This window comes from Aplidium turbinatum, chromosome 12 (assembly GCF_918807975.1).
Source record: "Aplidium turbinatum chromosome 12, kaAplTurb1.1, whole genome shotgun sequence".
In the NCBI taxonomy this organism is placed as follows: Eukaryota; Metazoa; Chordata; class Ascidiacea; order Aplousobranchia; family Polyclinidae; genus Aplidium; species Aplidium turbinatum.
Window position 1 is genome coordinate 18,889,095 of NC_137483.1, and position 20,049 is coordinate 18,909,143.

Below are 20,049 nucleotides of genomic sequence, written 5' to 3' on the forward strand. Positions count from 1 at the left end.
TTTGCTTCTATGTGTAGCCTACCTCATTTGTTTTGCTTCTATGTGTAGCCTACCTCATTTGTTTTGCTTCTATGTGTAGCCTACCCTAACACACTGCGTAGCAATATTAAATCCCATTTGTCAATTTTTTATTATTTTACTATCATCTTGTTTAATGTTAGTAGCCTACATTGAAAGGTAACAAATTAACTTTATAAACAGAAGTTTTGGTTGGCCAAAAAGTTTTGTTTGGTCTAACTCTAACGGTCCTAAATGGAATGAAAAAAAGCTGTAAATTTTCAAGACGTAAACAAGCATGCTTATATTGGCATAGACTGCATCATCCAGCCAACACAGTTCACACCCAAACAAGGTATTTGTAGTGCTAATAAAGATTCCACGCCGAAAGCTTTTTTGTTTATTTTTGCTCATTTAGTGTGATGTAAAATATTGAACTTTGTACAAGTTCATATGTTACTGTATTTGTTGCTGCTTCAAATATGAAGTAAATTCTACTGCAGAATAAACGCTTTTTTAAGACAGAGTTAGATCTTATAGTGTGGTGTTTCACTGGAAGTAGAAGTTTAATAAATGAATGACTTACAAGCTTGCATTAAGGATTGAACGTCGTTTTCAACCCATGCTACGATTTTTTATGTAACCTCAAAAGAAAAAAATGTAACTCATAAGGTAGGCTACCATAGCCTACTTGAAAATAATAAATTGGAAAAAGAAAAAAGATTTTACATCTATTTAAAATCAGGCAATTGGGGGGGGGTAAGTTACAACAAAAACTTAATGCTATGGAATGGTTTGACGTTTTTACGTCATTGTTATTTATTTCTAATACGAAAATTGAATCATTGAAAAGTTGCGTTGAAAAGCTTTTTCCCCTTGAACTAACGATAAAATGTCAACGCAATGGCGACAGTTAGGCCTGCTTTCGGTTTTAGGTTTAACTTCATAGTTTTTTTTTTTATCGTACCACATAAAATTAGATCAACCACAACCATCACATACAGTAGGCTTAAACTAAAAATGCTAAAAATCTTTTCTTTGTCATTATAGTACTTTGAAACATTTCACAGCCGAACGATTGGTGTACAACGCTGTAAAAAATATTCACATATTTGAAATAAATGACCATTAATTGATGCCTCCAAAAACAATCACAAATAGGCTACTGTAGAAAAGAAAACTAGAAAAGTCACTTCGCTAGTGATTAATACTCTCAAGCCACACCTGGTGGAACGTGTAATGACAGGGTGTTTGAATACAAACTAATTGTCTACGTCAGCAAGTCATGCCCAAAACAAAAGATTAAATGCTCACGCCCTTACATACGTTATACTATGATTCTCATCGAATTATTAATAATATTGTAAACGTTGGTTTAGCTTATTCTAGCTGCTAAAAAGCAGCCGTTTTTGGCCAGAAATGTCAAAGATATTTCAAAAATGTGTGTTGAAATTTACATTTCTGGGCACACAATTATCTGAAAAGATTTCTCATTATTATAATCTGCATGACATTTATCCTCTTTTGCAGTATCATTTCTTGCCATCATTTAAAAGTGATTTTGCATGTTGTGGTGTGGCAGCAAGATCTTTATCAATAAAAGCTCACTAAAGTTAGGCGTGTCATTAAAGAACTATAACTCACAAATCTAATGGAGAAATTGCACGAGTTCAAAGTAAAAGTAAGCCACTGCTGGTAAACTGTTATCAGAAAAAAAGTAGACAAAAGCAATTTGGAGAAAATATCTAAAAAAAAAATTTCCGTTTATTTTGTAGGCTGCCTAAATGAAGACAGGTTATACACTAGGCTACAGTACGTAGGTGAATAAACCTATTTTTCCATCACTCCGTAACAGCAGAATTGGTGTATCGCAATAGTCTCATGTCATGTGCTATTGTGTAGCCTACCCCACTTTTGCAAAATGTAACGGTTGGATAAAAAGGATTTTCTTTTAAACTGTTTTGTTCGGGAACATCTTTGTTTGTGCTAAAGTTTAGACTACAGCAGTACAGCACCAGTGGCGTACCGTGACCACTTTGACAGGGTGTTCAGTGACGTCAAAGCAACAGCGGGGGTCTAGGGGGGCCTCCCCAAGAAAATTTTTAAAATTACCATTGAATTTGGTGCGTTCTGAGAGCATTTTCAGCACAAATTCTGAACATGAACAGAACTGACAAAAATAATGTTGTCGGAATGCAGAAGAATACAAAATAGATATTTATTTGACAGCGCATTGAATAAAAGACTTAATAATATCAAACATTAAGTTGCATTTCTAAAGTCACATACTTCAGTTCACTTTTTATTTCCGACCATCAAAACGAACAATATTACTTGCCATAACACAGCAGGAGTCTGAAAAAACGCGAAAGTTAAAGCGTGCTCGAGATGGAAATGATTTACTTCATGCAAGGATTAGGCACGGTCGCAACACCTTGAGAAATGTACAAGCGAATTGAAAACAAACAGGTGAAAGTTAAAACAAAAAACAATAGCAAAGCAACTCGATAATAAACAAGAAAAGAAAGTCGATTGCTATGTTGGTCGGCTGTACTTTTATCCGCCGTACTACTTAGTAAAAACGAAAATGTTTAACACCTCGACTACAGAAGGAAAATTCATCTATAGCATAATTCGATTCTTCTTGTTTGTGCAATAAATTTTTGAATTACATCGTCGTAGAAAGCTTGCTTTTGCTTCAGTTCTAGCAAAAGTTGTTTCCAACGCTGATCACCTCAAACTCTAATCCAACAAGCTAAAACTTGCTATTGTCTGGGATTCCCCCAATGACGCGCCAAGGTGTGCAGATCAGCGAGTGCACAGCCTGGCTGACCTAAAACCATTGCTGTTTTCGCTGCCTTGTGACGTCATTTTTCTTAATTGTTTATTTTAAATAGCACTCGCAAAGCTGTCAGTGCACACCCAGCTTAAAGGTAGTGACCGAAAAAAATTAAAGGCAATGACCTCAAACGTTGGAGTATTAAAATTAGAAGGGGAAGAGTTTTGCAATTGAAAAGAAAGCAATCAGCATGCAGCAAGATGTTAGATTATCAGGAAAGTAAAGAACATCGACAACCGATGGAAATTTTCTTTTTTCTGGATTTCTTGGGGTGTGCAGTGCACACCTTGAACACCCTGAATATACGCCACTGTACAGCACACATATGCAGCCTAGTGATTGTCGCACATTAGAGAGTAACCTGTTAAACAAATTTGTTTGTTTGTTTATCTTTATCCTGCATTGCGGGAAAGCGGACTTGAGCGCTATGCATCGGTGTACGCCTTCCGACATACACCTGACCCACGCTGCAGCCGACAGCAATGTCTGTTTCCGGTTGTCTACTTTACTTATGACTTAAATTTGGTACTACCCATTACTCGAAATCGATCACTAGGTAGAGGCAATTATCGTAAAGTTTCTTGCCCAGAGAAACAACAGCAAGTACGAGTGGCTGGAGTCGAACATGCAGGTTCTCGACTGCAAGCCCAACGTGCTAATCACTCGGCCACGGCTGATTAAAAAAATTTAGACCCCTTTTAAAAAGGTGCTTCCATTGTGCTGCAGCTTATTTTTCGAGTATGAAAAGTTAAACTATTGTATCATCAAGGCCCTTGCTTGTGTTGAAGATTATATACAATGCGCCAGTATCAAAGGTCATGAGCACTTTTAGCATTTTTTTTTATATAAATTACATTATCATGTTTATAATGTCAAAATACAAATGCATGACCACTCGGTGATCGAGAGCACCAACACTCATAAGTGAGCACGACGATTGGATTGCCATTTTGAGCATTATCTTAAATTTTCCATTATTGGGCATAAGTCTGCATGCAAACGAAAAAGAAAATTCATGGAGGAGTAGTCTCCGTGGAATAAAAAATAACGCCTTCATGAAACATCAGCAATTAGCCTAAAATTGATTGAATCTTTAAATCCTCGGACTGAGAAAACTTCTTTGAGAGCTTAATCCTGGCAGTTTCGCATACTTGTAGAGGCTTTGAACCACTGACGCAGGCCTGGTCACCGAGATTGACGGAGTGAATTTTCCGATTGTTGAAATGTTGTTGACGGAATTATTCCATCTATTAGGTGCCGCTGAATAAAGAGCAGTCCTGAAATGCGTTGCTCAAGCGCACACCCCAAAAGTCGAATCAGCGCCGCTTGATTTTGAAGTTTTTTTGTTCCCAAAGTTACCCCCTAACCTGCTGAGCTATCGGGGCGGAGACAGCCGTTTTTTTCGCTGTGTGTGGCAATTTAGTCAGCACAATATGTAGGCCACGACGTTATTTTATGAACAACGTACATTCGTACATGTCCATGTTGAAAGTGGTTCGATGAAAAAAAAACCTACAACACAGAGTTGATCTGTATGCAATTTTTTATTTTTAAATTTTTTTTATACAAGATTAATTTTGCTTGCAGGAGCTTTTATTTTCGGACTGAGAAGGCGCTTTCAAAAGCATTATCTCTGGCAGGTTTGCATACTTACTAACTGATTGAAGTTTGAGCTACAGCAGCCTACTGTTGCAAGCCTCGCTATTAAAATTAGAGCAAAATTTCCGGTTGTTGTCTGTGAATTATTTCATCCGCTAGCTGCCGCTGAGTAAAGAGTCTCCTACAAGTCAACACTTGCGAACTGAGCCAGCTGCTACTTGGCATCCACAAGTTCAGTTTTGCAAGCGATGACCAGCAAATCCGATGCTAGGTGAATATCCCAAAATCCCATTTGCTGAGTTTAAGCGCTTGCCGAGTGGTCTGACGACCGTTTTTGAAGTTATGAGTTGCTCAAGCGCACACTCTAACGCCGTTACTTGATCTTCTTGACCAACTCTCAGGACACAACAAAAATATTTGCCTCATACTAGTCGACATGAAAACCAGTCGCAGCAATTAATAAGTATCATATTTCTTTTCTATTTTGTGTCCTTCATTGAACTTGCTTTGAATTACTGACGCAGGCCCGGTCACAGAGTGAAGTTTCCGATTGTTGAAGTGCTGTTGTTAATGAATTATTCTATCCACTAGGTGCCGCTAAATACAAAGCAGTCCTAGATATAAGCTGCTCAAGCGCACACCTACAAAATAAAACCAGCGTCGTTTGATTTTGCAGATTCTTTATTTGTGAAGTCCGGCGCTTAGCCAACTAAGCTACCGGGGTGGCTAATTACTCAAAAAACCGAACATCACCTCGAGTATCGTGGAGCAAAGCGAGCAGTTTCATTTGTATTTTGACACAAAATTGAAGTGAGAAAACAATCGCAGAAGTTCACACTTCAGGCCTGCATTCAATTATTCATCAATCAATCATTTTATTTTTCGTCATTAACGCGCCCGGGACGAAAAAGATACTAACTACAAAATCGATATAAACTCACCAGCACGTTAACGAACGGGAAAAGATGGCAAAACCTTGAAAGGTTTAAAACGTGCCTGAATGAAAAATTATGTAGTAGGCTATATATCAGTAGTTAGCACGGCCACAAAAACCCAAAAAAACAAATAGCAAAAACTAAAACAAAAACAGAGAGAAGCACACATGTAGTAATGAATGACAGCCTAATGAAAAGTGTTGTGGATTGAATTTGCCAGTTCCAATATTGATGTGGATGAGCAGTCATAATAATAAGAAAAGTTGTAGACTGGGTAACAGAATTGAATTTTATCTACATCACCTTGCAGCGAAGCAATCATAATTATTAGAGTTACAAGTTTGCAGAGGTAGGCAGTAGCTCGCTGCTTTTATGGTAGCGCCGCTATATTTTTGTTGGAGTAGCGACGCAACATTTATTGGAGAGGCACTACGTTTCTTTGTCGCATTCTCGCTACTTTCCAATTTAAAGTGAAAAAATGACTCGTTTTTGAAGTTTTGTTATGAAAACAATGCGTGAAAGAAATCAAAGAAGAAATTGTTCGACAATTGCGGAAACATCAAGCCACGTTGTTACTGACGAGAGTGACACCAACACCAGTCACTATTCTGAGGATGAATTTTTGTAGGGTGATGGTGCCATCGGATAAAACTTCGGTAATGGAAAGTCTTGTGGAGGCTTTTTTCAGACAGAAGCAAGTCCTTGAGCTTTCCTAGTGCCGATTTATCGTTTTATTAAATACAACACCTCCATTCCTTCCACGGAATGGCCCGTTTCGGCGAGTCCGATTCGGCGAGTCCGATTCGACTAGTCCGATTCGGCGAGTTCCCTATTCGGCGAGAGCCTTTTTCGGCGAGTGCCCTATTCGGCGAGTTTTTGAAATTTTTAAAAGGAAATTATCGGGTACCGTACCGTAGCCTAATTACAATTGCCGTTTTTACATCGTTTTAACGTCGCAAAACGTTGAAATCGTGCAGAAAGGAATAAAAATAAAATGGTTGAATTATTAAATTAAAATTCGTCATGTCAGTTCAGTTATTTTTATTTTTGACCATCATATCAAAAACAATACACGTCAACATAGCAAAGGTGTAGAAAAAGGTAGAAGCGACAAAACGCGAACGTTAAAACGTGCTTGTGACTGAAGTAAGTTATTGAGTTGAAAGAAATTTGGCACGGTCGCAACACCTTCAGAAAAATTTAAGATATGAAGAGAAAATAAAACAAAGAAAATGTTACAAAAAAAAATCATGTTTATGTCTATAAGTTAGTACTTTTGAATAGTTAAAATGATTAGTTTGGATCAACAAATGTGTGACCTACAGCTTAGATTGAAAGGAAATTATCGGGTACCGTAGCCTAGTTATCCCGACCAGCAAAAATTTGTTCCAAGAACCCAGTTAGCCTAGCAGTTCATTTTTACATTGTAGTAACAGAATGAAAAGGCTAACCAAATGTGTGGCCTATCGTTTTAACGTCGCTAAACGTTTAAATCGTGTAGTAAAGAGAACTTTGCTGACTAGGATACGTTGAAACTGAACAACATTCACAGAAGCCCTACGATACGTTGCATTTTTAAGATAATGTATTCAGACGTTGAATTAATGTACAAATGAAATGTTATGCTAAATGGGTTCTTGGAACAATTCGAAGGGCTTCTGTGAATGTTTCTCAGCTTCAACGTATCCTAGTAAGCAAAGTTCTCTTTTCTACACGATTTCAACATTTAGCGACGTTAAAACGATGTAAAAACGGCAATTTTTGCTGGTCGGGATAACTGGTCTACGGTACCCGATAATTTCCTTTCAATCCAAGCTGTAGGCCACACATTTGGTTAGCCTTTTCATTCTGTTACTACAATGTAAAAATGAACTGTTAGGCTAACTGGGTTCTTGGAACAAATCGAAAGGCTTCTGTGAATGTTTCTCAGTTTCAAAGTATCCTAGTCAGCAAAAGCTCCCTTTTCTACACGATTTCAACGTTTAGCGACGTTAACACGATAGGCCACACATTTGGTTAGCCTTTTTATTCTGTTACTACAATGTAAAAATGAACTGCTAGGCTAACTGGGTTCTTGGAACAAATTTTTGCTGGTCGGGATAACTAGGCTACGGTACCCGATAATTTCCTTTCAATCCAAGCTGTAGGCCACACATTTGTTGATCCAAACTAATCATTTTAACTATTCAAAAGTACTAACTTATAGACATAAACATGATTTTTTTTTCGTAACATTTTCTTTGTTTTATTTTCCCTTCATATCTTAAATTTTTCTGAAGGTGTTGCGACCGTGCCAAATTTTTTTCGATAGGCGCCGACTTTTCAAAAAACTTTGGGGGGCGAGAAAGGTGATGACGTCATAACCATAACGCTATTTTACTCAATTAAAATAGTCTTTGATTAAGCTTAGTGTCTTGTTTATATTAACAAATAGGTCGCAAACCGAATTTATTAGAAGCGCTGCTTGAAAGGATTAGTTTTACGCATGCAGTACGCCCAGTCCTAAAAATTTTGATATTGTTAGCTCATAATTGGAACTGTTGGAAAACAAGCCGATTCATTTCTTTTTCGTGCGAGTGAATAACAACGATCAAGACAGCGAAGTTATCGAAATAAAACGCAAAAAATCATGATCTCAAGCAGAGTGAAAACCCGGTATCAGTTTTATTAACCTAGTTTCGCTAATTAGTTTACTTACTTTCAAAGCGTTGACAACGGCGAAGTGTTTTCTCTTCTGTTTTTTATCGAAAGTCTTTATAGTCTTTTATTGAATACAGTAGGCTATACTCGAGTAAAGGTCGAGATGTTCGCAAGTGATTTTCACCTCAAAAAGACAAGTTCAACCATGGCCACCTGGAGATGCGGCCTGATTTGTCACATTTTGCAGATTTTGATTACAGCTACTGCTAGTGCTTAACTGACATTTTTTGAGATGTTTTTACTTTTTGCGGTTTCCTAATGACAAAAAACTTTTTTGTTGCCTTGGGGAAGCAACAGCAAATGAGAAAAAGTAAGTTGAAAATCGCAAAATCAGACTGTTATTGAAAATTAACAGTCTGACTAAATTCTACAAAATTAAATTTTCTTTGTTTTTCAACATGTGAGGCTATTAGAACCTATTGTGTCATCTGGGGAAAGCAGTAAAGAAAGCGTAAAAATCTAATTTTTAGAAAAGGTTATTTAAACGTTCGCCCAAAGTTAGAAAAACCTGGAAATTTCTGCAAAATGTGACAAATCAGGCCGTATCTTTAGGTGGCCATGGTTCAACTAACACAGGACAAGCTGTTGTCTCCAGCTCGGCAATTTTCAAAATGAACGCACTAAAAATCATTGTTGACGTAGATGACGGAGTGTGAAATCGCGTCGGCCTAAGTAAAAGTTTTGAATACGTTTATTTGCAGTGATTCAAACTTAATTTTCAAATTCAATGATTTCTTGTCAATTCTAAACTTTATGCACTTGTTGAGCAATATGCAAAGCTCACGAGACAAAACAGAACGAGGAGATCATTTTTTTATTTTTCCGTGTAGGATATAATCGTTCTTATTATTACGTAACATTCCATGATCGTTGAAGTCGATGTCAAACCTTAGCGGCCGCATAAAACAATGATGTCAGGTTGGCTAGGTGATAATAGCGGTAAGAGACGTCGTTAATGCAGGCAATATCTGCGACCAAGACCATTAAACACCTTTTTTTTATCGGTTTTCGATTTAATTCTCACACATTGCGAAGAAAACAATGCGTTCTGTTGAATCATAATTGTCTCACAGCGGGAAGACTTCGTTGAAAATAGCTCGTCTAATTTAGCTGGTTTACTTAATATTGCAGTGAATAGTTACGTGACTATTCCAGCAGCGTAAGTTACTCTACAGTCTACCATCTACTTTGAAATTTCCATACCGTATGAGATAGCCATGCGATCAGCTGCTGTTTTGCGGGCAAGAGCAACGTAGGCTTTTCTTTCGGCATTCTTTAAGTCCGTTTAAATTATCTAAATCTCTTTCGCGAAGTGCTTTATCTTTGAAACACCACTTGTCATCACCATTTTTGTTGCCCCTCAACCATAAATTTACGGGGGGCGCCGCCCCCCGGAAGTCGGCGCGTATGTTTCTTTCAACTCAATAACTTACTTCGGTCACAAGCACGTTTTAACGTTCGCGTTTTGTCGCTTCTACCTTTTTCTACACCTTTGCTATGTTGACGTGTACTGTTTTTCATATGATGGTCAAAAATAAAAACAACTGAACTGACATGACGAATTTTAATTTAATAGTTCAAACATTTTATTTTTATTCCTTTCTGCACGATTTCAACGTTTAGCGACGTTAAAACGATGTAAAAACGGCAATTATAATTAGGCTACAGTACCCGATAATTTCCTTTCAAAAATTTCAAAAACTCGCCGAATAGGGCACTCGCCGAAAAAGGCTCTCGCCGAATAGGGAACTCGCCGAATCGGACTAGTCGAATCGGACTCGCCGAATCGGACTCGCCGAATAGTAGCAGACCCTTCCTTCCAGTGGTGCTGTAGAGATTTTTCTCCGTTGAAAAGACGTGCTGAAGCCTAAGCGGGCAGGACGCAGGACTCGCATTTTTGAAATGCTTGTGTTTTTGAAAGATGCGGAACAATAAATTTCATCTCGAACGTGTTTTTTATAACAACTTTGAAATGACCTTGTAAACGAATGATGTCATTCGTTTTCAAGGTCATTTTGACGTCACAAAGTTCTTCCTGTGTCAATTTAAGTTAAGACAAAAGTAGCGGTAGCGCGATAGTTATAAAGCAGCAGATGCACCTCTGCAAGTTGGTATGGCAGAATTAGAAACTTACGCATATTGAAATTGACAACTGGAATCCCATTGCGTAATGACAAAATTTCATTTCCCAACACTGAGTTGATGACCAGTTAAGCACTCATGTAGTGGAATAGAACCGTTGAGAATGATTAGAACCGGATGCCAATGAGATTCTAAGACCCTAAAAGACTCTGAGACCCTAAATTAAAACAATTCTAGGAAAAACACAAAACTATATCCAAAGAATACGACGTGGTGGTTGCGTCAAGTTCTCAGGTCCCTAAAATCATCCAGGGCTCGGGTCTAAAAGTTCCCCCTATCAACGTTGCTGCAGTAAAGCTTTCCAATATTGACACCCCAATGGTGTGGATATAGCTACATCAGCTATTTTTATCTCAGGTTGTGGGCAATTTACGTACCCTGCATTTTTTTATTTACTGAATTTATTCTCTTTGATAAAGAAAATTAACCTAAGGGGACAACTTACCCACCGGTTAAGAGCCTTAACAATACAAGTTTCATGTAATGGTCGAAGTGACTTTGTATCACACATTTACTTTACAAATCATATTATAACTAAGCAAGTTGCATAAGTTGCAACAGCATGTTACAAACATCAAAAAACAAGGTGGGATATCCCGGATAGCATATGAAAAATATTCTGAAGTTGTTTTTTTACATACAACGTACACTAACATAAACACATACCAGAACCGAACATTTCATAAATACTCGCCTGTAATGGCATATTGTACGTTGAACTGAATTGCACACAGCTGTAGCCACAATTTGACACAGAATAAAAAACCATAAATAACTAACTTGTTTTCAATATAACAATTTTACTTTATGGTAGGTTACAGTGGTCACTGAATTGTAAATCAAGGAAGCAAGAACATATTGTTGCCACAACAAATTGCTAACATCTTGCAGATAAAAAAGAATCCAATCTCAGTTAGCACCCGATTGGTGTACAACTATGGGTCAAAACTGTCCAACATTTTACCTATAATTTTTCGAGTGTACTTCTTAATTTCTTAATTACACGATAGTTTTGAAAACAGCCTAACATACTGCGTAATATGAAAGCCAACAAACTTGATGACTAATGACAATGTCAACATTATATCATATATTTAGCAATGTCAAAATTTATATTCCTAAAACATGTGTTACAAAATTTGGCATGTGGCATTGAACACAACACATGGTTCCGGTCTAGCAAAAATTAATTTTAAAAACGAGGCAAATAAAGGAATTTACATATGGAAAAAATGATAATAACGACAAGAAATTAAAATCAAGATTGTCAAAAGTATACCAGTTTATGCCCACAAACTAAGGTGATACGATGAAGTCGGTGATAGTCTGCTGCAGTCTGTCCCAGTACCATGACAGCAACATTAGATATATATATGGTAATTGATTTCGTTCTTCAACTATTCCTATGACAATGTCACAGATGAACTGTTTTGAAACAAACACTTTTATAAGTTTAAAAAATATTTTGCTTAAATGTACCACTTGAAAACCTATACCATGCTGTCTCTTCTCAGCAAGAAAATGAAATGCTTTTTATTAATCGCTTAAGAAAACAGATAATTGAAACATTTGAATGAAAGGTCTCTTTTTCTGTTAAGGGGTTTTCTTATCCTTATCACTTTCTTTAAGAAGCACATCACTACTCATCTTATCTTCTTTCTGGGTTTCATTATGAGGAATATCCATTGGTTCAGCACAATTATCACTAACACTTTCAGACGTAATTGGTACATTTTCTTTAACATCTTTGTCTTCTGAAGCCTTCCTTCGCTTGGCAGCTTGAAGATTCTCAGACTCTCCAACATCAAGATTGGCACTTGGCTCTTTTACTGCAGAGTCAGTTGTTGCTGTTACTTCTTTATCAACTGAACTACCAAACTCTTCTTTATTATGCTCAGGGGGTTGTACAGAATCCCCTGCCACTTTTTCAGCATCATCTTTTGCCACAATAATATCATCATTACCAGGTGCTGTCACAAAACTATCATCAGAAGAAAGTATTTCATTAACTATATCAACGTCCAAAAAGTCATCCATTGATTCTTCTGGTTGTGGTTCCTCATCATCAGAAATGACCACAACCTCTGACTCCTCGTTAGGAAAATAATTTTGTTTCAAAGTGTTGTAAAGCCTGACATCAACAGGAAGAAACAGACAAAACACAACTTCTTTTAGGCTCGAGTCTTCATTTCTCTCTAACCACTCTCTGACTGTTCTAAGAACAACTTTGGCAGCCGCTTTGTTTGGATAACCAAAGATTCCAGTTGATATGCAAGGAAAAGCAATTGAGCAAAGATTTGCTTCGTTTGCAATGTTGAGACAGGTTTCATAACAGCTCCTTAAAAGAGTTGGCTTTTGGCCAATTGGACCAACAGCATGAATCACATGTTTTGCAGGTAACTTGTATCCTTTGGTCATTTTGGCACTTCCTGTTTTACATCCATTTAACTTTTCACATTCTAACAACAAGTCCGGTCCAGCAGCTCTGTGAATCGCCCCATCGACCCCCCCACCACCAAGTAGTGTCTTATTTGCTGCATTGGTTATGGCATCAACTTCTAAAGTTGTTATATCACTACAAACCAGTTTAATTTTAGCATTCAAATTAGGTTTAACTTTATATCTTAGTGCCATAGTCATTATAAATTAATGGTTCTGCAATGCATGGTCAATTTAATTTCAACCACAATCAAACCTCGAAGTTGGTGTACAAATCTCTGCCCAGGTGAAAAGACAATGACATCATAGACAGGAATCAACCAAATATATTATAGGATGAAAGTACTTTACCTTTGTTTTACTGTTTACACGTACCTCAACCTATGTGTCTTGGTCAATTCCAATCTGACATATATTTACATGATAGCACTTATGACAAGGGCAGAGACTTGTACACCAGTTCCCAAATCTTTACACATGAAAATCAAAGACAACATACAGCTGCTTGCTTCGAGTTGATTATTGCAATTCTACAAAGATTTAGCCTTTCAAATGTGCTTCAAATTATAATTCATTTAGATGGATGCAAGTAAATGATGTTCACAATTTTTTAATTCATTTCATAAACGTCTTGATGTAGCTACCTGGACAACTCAATTGGTTAAGCACCTGACTTTATGAATCAAAGAAATTACAAGATCAAGCAACACTGTTAAAGTTCTTGAAATGAGCACTTGTGCAACATTATAAGTACGGCACTCCTCTCCATTCAGTGGCACCTAGTGCATCAAAGAATTCAAAGACAACACTTCAACAAGCGGGAAATTTTACTCTGTTGGTTACAGGGCTCAGTGGTTCAAAACCTACACTTTAGGCTACAAGTATGCAAGACTGCCAGGATTAGGTTCTGAAGAATCTTTTCCCGTAAAGGCTTGCATAATTACCATATTGATGGAAATTTATCATAGATTATTTTTCATTGTCGGCTGCATAGTCGAGTGGTGAGAACGTCTGCGGATGAGCGGCGTTAAAAAGGACGTGGGTTCGACACCGCTCCAGAGCACGCAGCTGTGTCTCGGCGAAAACACTTAATGGAAAGCCTAAATAAGGAGAGCAGTTGACTCGAAGACTATATGTCACTTTGCTGCTTCCTGTCGTCTGTTGTATCGCATCTGTGATCGTAATGGGCGCAAATAAAAACATGATTATTAGGGTCGTCCTTATAAATTTATTTTTCATTTTCACTAACCTGACCCTGCCAAAATGTTCCTTTTGGTTAAAAAACATCATGTGTAAAATTTCATTGAAATTCATTAATGTTTAGAGGTGGCTCAAGGGATCTGAAATTTTCCTCAAATAAGGAGTCTCAGGATATATGTAATGATTACATACCGTCTTTTTCTTCCACATTTGTTATTGATGGCTTATGAAAAACGTAAACATGTGTATCTAATTGAGAATTATGGGGAAGATATTAAAGGTTCCAAACTCCCCTCCAACATACAGGTTTTATGCTTCTTTCTGTATAACCATAACAAGCTGAATGAAACTGTCCATGCTTCTGCTATTAAAACTGTTGAAAATGTAGAAGGGTTTTGGAATCGGGCAAAGATTCCTATTTGCTACAAGCAAGATTGTATTAAAAAAGTACGGTAACTGGACTTTTTAAGAAGTGGAAAGCTATCAAGAAGAATACCGGAAGACTGACATCAACTCAACAAGATAAGGAAGCAGCTTTCAAAAGTACATTCAGAGATTTATTTAATATTTCCCATGCCGATGCGCTGCAGATGATTTCAATTGAGAAAGAATGAAAGTTTTTGATTGCCCGACGTGAACCTGGATGCCGTGGAGTAATAGCATCAATGGATGATACCTTGAAGAAGAAAGAATGCAGAAAAAAGAATATAGAGCAGTGACTTGAAAACCAGAGGAAGAAAGCTGCAGTGGATACGCACTTTCAACATTCTCTGGTGGTACTACAAAGCAGCACAAGTGGCAGTATTACCGAAGAGGAAGAAGATCCAGTTGCAGGCCCCGGTACCAGCTGCATGACACAAATGCCCTGAAAACGTTGGTGTAAACAAGTGGCTACACAAAACCTTGTGGCAACTTTGGACCGAAATAAGGTGTCAGACAGAGCAGCTGTGATGGTAATTGGCAAAACTGTCCCAAGTCTTGGACAAGAAATCCAACCAATAGTCCTGAACTGATCCAGCATCAGGCGGCAACGACAGCAGCATTGTAAAGCCATCTCAGAAAAAAATTAAATATCTGTTTGACCTACAGTTTGCGATCATTGTGCATTGGGATGGCAAGCTTAATCCAGATTTCACTGGAACTGCAACCGCAGACAGACTGCCTGTGCTAGTCACAAGTAATGGCCAATCACAGATTCAGGGATGTGCTTCGACACAACTAGCTGTCATACTGGTCGGCACAAAAGAGCCTACAATCCTACATTCTTTTAGAGCAGATGCTTGGCCATGAATTACTGCATATTGGGTGTCACCACCATGTCTTGGAGCTGATTGTTGCTTGAGCCTTTCCTGAAGTCATGGGGACTTCATTAGCTTCTGATGTTCTCTTGTTCAAGCGCTTCAAAACAAGATGGCAGTTTTTTGACCAGACTACATTAGAAGACTGGTCAACTGATGATTATACAGCCAATGCTGTGGTTGACATCAACAATGAGATGGTGAAGATCTTGGAGACGGCCCTATGAAAGTCACTCAGCTAAGAGGTCACTACCTAGAACTACTGGAGCTGGCCATTATTTTTTTTTGAGCTGTCACTCCTCAAGGCATCCACTTTGGAGCTTCCAGAGCCATGCACCAATAGATGGCAAAAGTGATCTACACTTTCAAAGTCTGGATGTTTCGTTCACAGTTCAAATTGACAGGGTGCCAGCATCGAGGATTGCGGGAACTCTACATGTTCTTTTCCCACATCTACGTTGAAGCAGCATGGGCAACAGCGAGCGTTGCTGTGAATTGCACAAGTATCAAACGATTAATGCTGACATATCCAACGCTACAGCGAAGAAGATGGCGTTATGGATAATGGCACCAAGGACAAGATGGTTGTGGCTAAGAGAAAGAATGGAAAGAAGAGCCACTGAAGCATGCAATCATCGACTTAAACCTCATTCAAGAGAAGACTGTAATCGACTTTACGATGAGGAACACTTCCTTCTAAGAACTTGCATCTTTCGGTTGGTTTCCTTGAATATCCAGCAGCTCCGTGGAAGGATCAGCCTAGCTTCATTGCTGCAAAAAGCTTCATCAGCACATTGGCTGTCACCAACGACTACGCTGAATGTGGCGTTGCCTTAGTTGAGGATTTCTCTGGTCCTCTCACAAAGGACGAGGAGCAACTGCACTACTGCAGTTTGCATTGAGAGTAGTTGCTGACCACCGCAAAAAAGTTCCCTAACACCTTGAAGCAGACCTTACTGGGCAACAACAAGTCATATTGGTCATCATGACACCCCTTCTGATGAGCATTGAGCAGCTAATTCCCACTGTTAAGGAACACATGGGGAGACCCAAGCATGTGAGTGTTGGGCAAAGACCATTAGAGCAACTATGGAAGTGCTTACTACTTATGCATTCTATACCTCAACTGGGAGGAATTTCGGATCCATTGAGCCACCTCTAAACATTAATGAATATCAATGAAATTTTACACATGGTGTTTTTTAACCAAAAGGAACATTTTGGTAGGGTCAGACTAACAAATTTCCAAAAAAAATAGTTTAGTGTACAACTAAGGACCACCCTAATGATTATTATTATTTTAAAAGTGTTTTCAAAATTGTAACAGGATACAATGCTTCTTTAGAAACTATGTTCTGAATGCAAACAATATTGGTGAAACTTATGGACTGCAGTAGCTTCTACTCTTCTTCCCTGAAAGTACCGATCAGAGGTCAATTTGAGCTTTAACTGCTATGTGGATATTTAGTTATTCACATTGAGCCGCAGTGGAAAAGCAAATTGCAATGCAAAAAAGTAGACAAAAGTCAAGTTTATTTACCTCAAGGATATCTAAACAAGGGGATACGAAGGCTCAGAGCGATCGCTGATTCTCATGACACCAGAAGGGCGACAGTTGGTACCGCGTTAAACATGCGGTTCTTTTTAAAATTGCAGAAAGTTTTGTAGTGCAGCTGGTACACTCAGCTGCACAAGACAGTTAGCAAGTGTTATGTAGAACATATTTAAAGAATACTTGTTTGAAAAGACAGTTGAAAGGTTACCAGTTAGCTGTTTTTTTGACAAAACCTTTGCAGTTGGCTAGGTGTAAAGCAAGTATACGGGTAGTTGAATTAACAAATGAGTATGAGCATTCATTGAATATCCATACCTGGTTGTTTTAGTGCAATGCAGGTTGTCATAACAAAGTTTATTAAATTACTATATGTACCAATTGTCATTTTACCATAAACAGAGATTATTTAAGATAACTAGAAGCCCTTCTATTGTCAGACTTAATAAAAGCCTTCGTATCCCCTTCTCTTTCTAGATATCCCTGATTTACCTAAAGCTTCCACCGCAGAATGGTCTTATTACCATTTGAATAAACCACCGTCATTCTGGCAGATTAATTTTTCCGCTTTCCGCCTAAAAAAGTTATCCGTGAATAAGTGCGAGGCACAAAATGCGACATGACATACCTTCGAAAGATCTTCGAATAAAACTATAATCCGCAACACGTGCCACTTAAATTTTACATGCATCGGATTCAGTATTAAATTACCTTTCCAGGGATGTGCACCAATAGGTCGGCATTTGGAAGGAACTCCCAGCAGAACGCTTCAAAGATGGAGCATATATTTACGATAAACATTAAAATACATTAGAATTCGCCTATAACGGCTTCGTTTATAACATCAATTCGCCTATTACGTCACATTTCGCTCGGTCCCGGCAGAATTCCTATCTTTTACGTACATTGTAGTTCGGCTACAACAGCATCGCCTATAACGTCAATTCGCATGTAACAGCACCCTTTATTGGTCCCCAGACGACTTTTGTTCGTTTATAACGTCACTTTCAGCCATCACCTTCACCACGAACGGTCAGTCTTTTAATCCAGTAAGCGCTGCTGCTTGAAAAATGTCTTCCCTTTATTTTGCTACGTCGTTCGCAGCAGGGACTTTAATAAACTGAATTAACTTTTTTCACGCGTGAAAAACTATCACATGTAAAAAGCAGCTCTACAGCAGCTGACCTTTAAACATCTCAAAGCAACAGTTGTACGTGCAGTATTAAAGTTACTGTATAAACTAATTAACTTTTTTTTCCCGCGTGAAAAACTATCACGTGTAAAAAGCAGCTCTACAGCTGTGTCAAATCCGAAACAGCTCAAGATCAATGCCTTTTTTTGCGAATAAACAATGAACTTCTCTACTACTGTAGCCTATGTAATGAGCTGTATTGCGCAAATTTCCTGTACCTTTCGCTGTAGATTATTTTTTTTTAAACAATTTCTTTGTTTACTGTATTTTCTGCTTGCCTTTTGTCAGTTTGGTGGTACAAAGTAACCCTGACTGGATTATAGGCCTACACCTCTTTCTTTAATCAAAAGACAGTTGTGGAATAGTTTGCGGTAGTTCGTCTATAACGTCAATTCGGCTATGACGTCAGTTTTTGCAAATCCCCTAGAGGTGCCGTTATATGCGAATTCTACTGTAATACGATTTTTGCATAATAGACACCACTCCAAACATCTTCGAATGAAATTTTAATCCGCAATACGTGCCACTTAAATTTTACATGCATCAGATTCAGTATTAAATTACCTTTCCAGGGATGTGCACCAATAGGTCGGCATTTGGAAGGAACTCCCAGCAGAACGCTTCAAAGATGGAGCATATATTTACGATAAACATTAAAATAATACGATTTTTGCATAATAGACACCACTCCAAACATCTTCGAATGAAATTTTAATCCGCAACACGTGCCACTTAAATTTTACATGCATCGGATTCAGTATTAAATTACCTTTCCAGGGATGTGCACCAATAGGTCGGCATTTGGAAGGAACTCCCAGCAGAACGCTTCAAAGATGCAGGAGGATACATTTACGATATTCAAGAAAATAATACGATTTTTGCATAATAGACACCACTCTAAACATCTTCGAATGAAATTTTAATCTGCAACACCTGCCACTTAAATTTTACATGCATCGGATTCAGTATTAAATTACCTTTCCAGGGATGTGCACCAATAGGTCGGCATTTGGAAGGAACTCCCAGCAGAACGCTTCAATGATGCTGGAGGATACATTTACGATATTCAAGAAAATAATACGACTTTTGCAATTAAACACCACTCCAAACATCTTCGAATAAAACTATAATCCGCAACATTATTATTTGAAGATGTTTGGAGTGGTGTCTATTATGCAAAAGTCATATTATTTTAATGTTTATCCGTAAATATATGCTCCATCTTTGAAGCGTTCTGCTGGGAGTTCCTTTCAAATGCCGACCTATTGGCGCACATCCCTGGAAAGGTAATTTAATACTAAATCCGATGCATGCAAAATTTAAGTGGCACGTATTGCGGATTATAGTTTTATTCGAAGATGTTTGGAGTGGTGTCTATTATGCAAAAATCGTATTATTTTAATGTTTATCGTAAATATATGCTCCATCTTTGAAGCGTTCTGCTGGGAGTTCCTTCCAAATGCCGACCTATTGGTGCACATCCCTGGAAAGGTAATTTAATACTGAATCTGATGCATGTAAAATTTAAGTGGCACGTGTTGCGGATTATAGTTTTATTCGAAGATGTTTGGAGTGGTGTCTATTATGCAAAAATCGTATTATTTTAATGTTTATCGTAAATATATGCTCCATCTTTGAAGCGTTCTGCTGGGAGTTCCTTCCAAATGCCGACCTATTGGTGCACATCCCTGGAAAGGTAATTTAATACTGAATCTGATGCATGTAAAATTTAAGTGGCACGTGTTGCGGATTATAGTTTGATTCGAAGATGTTTGGAGTGGTGTTTAATTGCAAAAATCGTATTATTTTAATGTTTATCGTAAACATATGCTCCTGCATGTTTGAAGCGTTCTGCTGGGAGTTCCTTCCAAATGCCGACCTATTGGTGCACATCCCTGGAAAGGTAATTTAATACTGAATCCGATGCAAGCCCGCAACCAGGGAGGGCATTGGGGGCATTTGCCCCTCCCCGAAATTTTTTGAAAAAATTTTAAGCGTTCTATGCAGTATGAAATGTAGGCCTACTATGAATAGTACGTCGTACACGTACAGCCATACTGTAGTGTAGAGTGTAGACTATCGAAACCGAAAGTACTCACTCACACACCATGTCACAAAATTTTTGGAAATGTTTCCTGTCGTGCTTGACACACTTA

The 20,049-nt window shown here is 38.1% G+C and overlaps 1 protein-coding gene across 1 annotated transcript; it reads right to left on the reverse strand.

Annotated features, from left to right (window-relative positions):
* Nucleotides 1-9,731: 9,731 nt before the first annotated feature.
* Nucleotides 9,732-12,852, reverse strand: LOC145780648 (ADP-ribose glycohydrolase MACROD1-like). Its single transcript, XM_082592271.1, has one exon. The coding sequence runs from the start codon at nucleotides 12,850-12,852 to the stop codon at nucleotides 11,806-11,808; it is 1,047 nt and encodes a 348-aa protein (XP_082448397.1). The 3' UTR covers nucleotides 9,732-11,805.
* Nucleotides 12,853-20,049: the final 7,197 nt, after the last annotated feature.

What these genes read in the sequence shown, in the direction of transcription:
- LOC145780648 (XM_082592271.1), bottom strand. Translation starts at nt 12,852, where the DNA reads ATGACTATGGCACTAAGATATAAAGTTAAACCTAATTTGAATGCTAAA.